Source organism: Octodon degus, unplaced genomic scaffold (assembly GCF_000260255.1).
Source record: "Octodon degus isolate 3935 unplaced genomic scaffold, OctDeg1.0 scaffold00009, whole genome shotgun sequence".
NCBI classification, from domain to species: domain Eukaryota; kingdom Metazoa; phylum Chordata; class Mammalia; order Rodentia; family Octodontidae; genus Octodon; species Octodon degus.
This window is the reverse complement of record NW_004524585.1, coordinates 12,342,463-12,344,980: the sequence shown is the minus strand read 5'-3', so window position 1 is coordinate 12,344,980 and position 2,518 is coordinate 12,342,463. Positions and strand designations below refer to the sequence as shown.

Below are 2,518 nucleotides of genomic sequence, written 5' to 3'. Positions count from 1 at the left end.
TGTTAGGTGGCGCTGTCAATCGCCTGAGGCCAAACACACAAGACAGCAGAAAAGGCCTTTAATAGAAACTCCACAAAGGAATGCTCCCACTTCTCTGGGACAAATCTGAGACTGGGTCAGTGCAGTCTCTGGTTCATAGGCAAACCTATGGTCATCACTGGATTCTAACGTGGAAAGTTCTTGGGATACAGCTGGAAGAGCTTGCCTTCCTGAGTAGGCTCGAAGCCGTACTTTTCCAGGTTGTCAGGATCGAAAGTACCTTCGTTGAAGTCCTTTTCGATAGCGGGTGCAACTGTTTCCATGAAGAGGGCTTTGGCTGTCAGTGGCGTGTCTGTGCCCTCTGGAGCGCGGTAATTCACGTAGGGCTTGAGCTTGAAGCCAGTCAGGTTTGGGACGATAAAATCTGGAATCTGTTCCTTTATCTGCACGAACTTCCAGCCTGGGGCGTGGACACCCGTTCCCTTGGCGCCCCGGCCCTTGTAAAAGGTGCGGGGTCCCCGCTTGCTTGTCCACTTGCTCATCCTGTCCGCCCCTCGCACTAGGCCTTGAGTCACTGAGGTCAGGAAACCCATGCTGTACTCTGGGCAGACGGCTCTCAGCCCGCGCCTCAACGCCCGGAAGCTCCGAGGCGCAGCGGCACCGCTACTCGGCGACCCGGGGGCGCTTTCGGATCTTGAGTTTCTTAAATAAGAGAAACTATGCAATATTTATGGTTTGTGTCTGATTGATTTCACTTAACATTAAGATTGTGAGATGCACCCATTTTTTTTCTACAAATGACTCAAATTCATCTTCATAGCAGAGTAGTACTCCACTGTGTGTAACTCTCACATTTTCTTTGTCATCTGCCTATCTGTAGATGAACATATAGACCAATTCCAAGATTTAGTTATCATGAATTGTATGCTGTACACATGGGTAATCATGTACCACTGCAATGTGATCTCTTTAACTCTTTGGGAAAAACTTAGAAGGGGAATAGCTGGGTCAAATGGAACTTCTAGCTTTAGCCTTTTGAGCACCTCCATACTAATTTCCATAGTGGTTGTACTAGTTTACAGTCCCAACCAATTCCTTTTTCACCTCTACTTTACAACATTTGTTATTATTTGATTTTTTTTTTAGGCAACAATTTAGAAAATATTTTATTTAGCAACCAAATATTTGGAAATATTTATAAACGTGCTTTCTTCCACATATATTACTAACGGAGTATTCAGCAAATCAAATCATTTGTACTTAGCACCATACCCAAAATAAAAGCACTTTTAAAGATCAACTATTCTTATGCCTCTACTAGTCATTTTATTCATTGGTGAGACACAATCTCTGTCTGATTCCCACTTACTGAGGGAGAGATTTAATTTTGCTCATGGCTCAGGTGGTTAGGTCCCTAGTTGGCTGGCTCCAAGAAAGGAACATGGAGGCATGCGGAGGAAGGCTGCTCATCTCATGGCATCCAGAAGGCATAGAAAATAGAAGGAGCTTGAGATGAACACACACCCTCCAGGGTACAATTTCAGTGACACACATCTTCCAAACAGATCCTACCTCCTAACAGGATATTTAGCTATGGACTCATCAAGGGATGAATCTCCTGATGGTCCACTTAGATTGGTTCCTTCTTTTCTATTCATAGTCTGTTGGTCCAAGCATGATCCAGTCACCTCCCATAAGCTCCACTTCTGAAGACATGAGATTTGGAAGACATTTTAAATCTAAACCATAGCAATACCTGAATAAATGTCTTATGTGATACATATATATAGTTTGAAACAACGATTTTCAAACTTTCTCAATGGAGCCCTAATAGTCCTATTAATTTGTTTTGGTTACTACAAGGGACAAAAACATTGAAAAGGAGGTGTATAACAGTTTGAATTTGTATTGAATTTATGGTATCAGACTTTAGTACAAGATTTTGTTTGAATATTAGTTTCACATGTGTTAAAAATTAGCAGTATTCACCCCTCTCACTTTGCATGTCATCTCCAGAGGCTCAGAGATGTAACTCCTAGTAGAAATTAAGATATATTGAAAAAAAAAAGATGTATTGCAATGCAATTGAGTTTCTTACTTGGATATGTCTTTTTCCAGCCATAGTACTTTATTTGCACAAAGTCTTTCCTGTCAGACAATTTTAAGACAGGAAGAGCTGGTGAATATTGTGTGGGTGATGTGGTAAAAATATTTCTGAGTCATTGGAATGCTTAGAATTTTATATGGCTGCCATGAATTTTGCATTCTCATAAATCTTTTTTAAAGTCAGCTGATAAACATTTTTAGTATTTTAGTATTTCATTTTCCTTGTGACTTTTGTTGGAGTTTCTAGAAAACAGAGAAATTGTCAAAGGAAAGGTAGCGTTAATAGAAAACATAAGCAGAAGAAAAAGAGAGAAAAAGTATTCCAGAAATGACTTGTAGAAACTGAAGAACCGACCAAGTTCCTTTCAGCAGCATGAGCAGTACACACTCTTCCTGCAGTGTGTGTGTGTGTGTGTGTGTGTGTGTGTGTGTG

General features: G+C 40.9%; 1 protein-coding gene across 1 annotated transcript; it reads right to left on the bottom strand.

Annotated features, from left to right (window-relative positions):
- Window positions 1–36: 36 nt before the first annotated feature.
- LOC101577494 (39S ribosomal protein L41, mitochondrial) lies at window positions 37–659 on the bottom strand. The gene has a single exon (XM_004625366.2). It carries the CDS (start codon window positions 570–572, stop codon window positions 165–167), a length of 408 nt encoding a protein of 135 aa, XP_004625423.1. The 5' UTR covers window positions 573–659; the 3' UTR covers window positions 37–164.
- Between the last annotated feature and the right edge of the window lie 1,859 nt (window positions 660–2,518).

Excerpts from the sequence above, each read along its gene's own strand:
- LOC101577494 (XM_004625366.2), bottom strand. The coding sequence starts at position 572 with ATGGGTTTCCTGACCTCAGTGACTCAAGGCCTAGTGCGAGGGGCGGAC.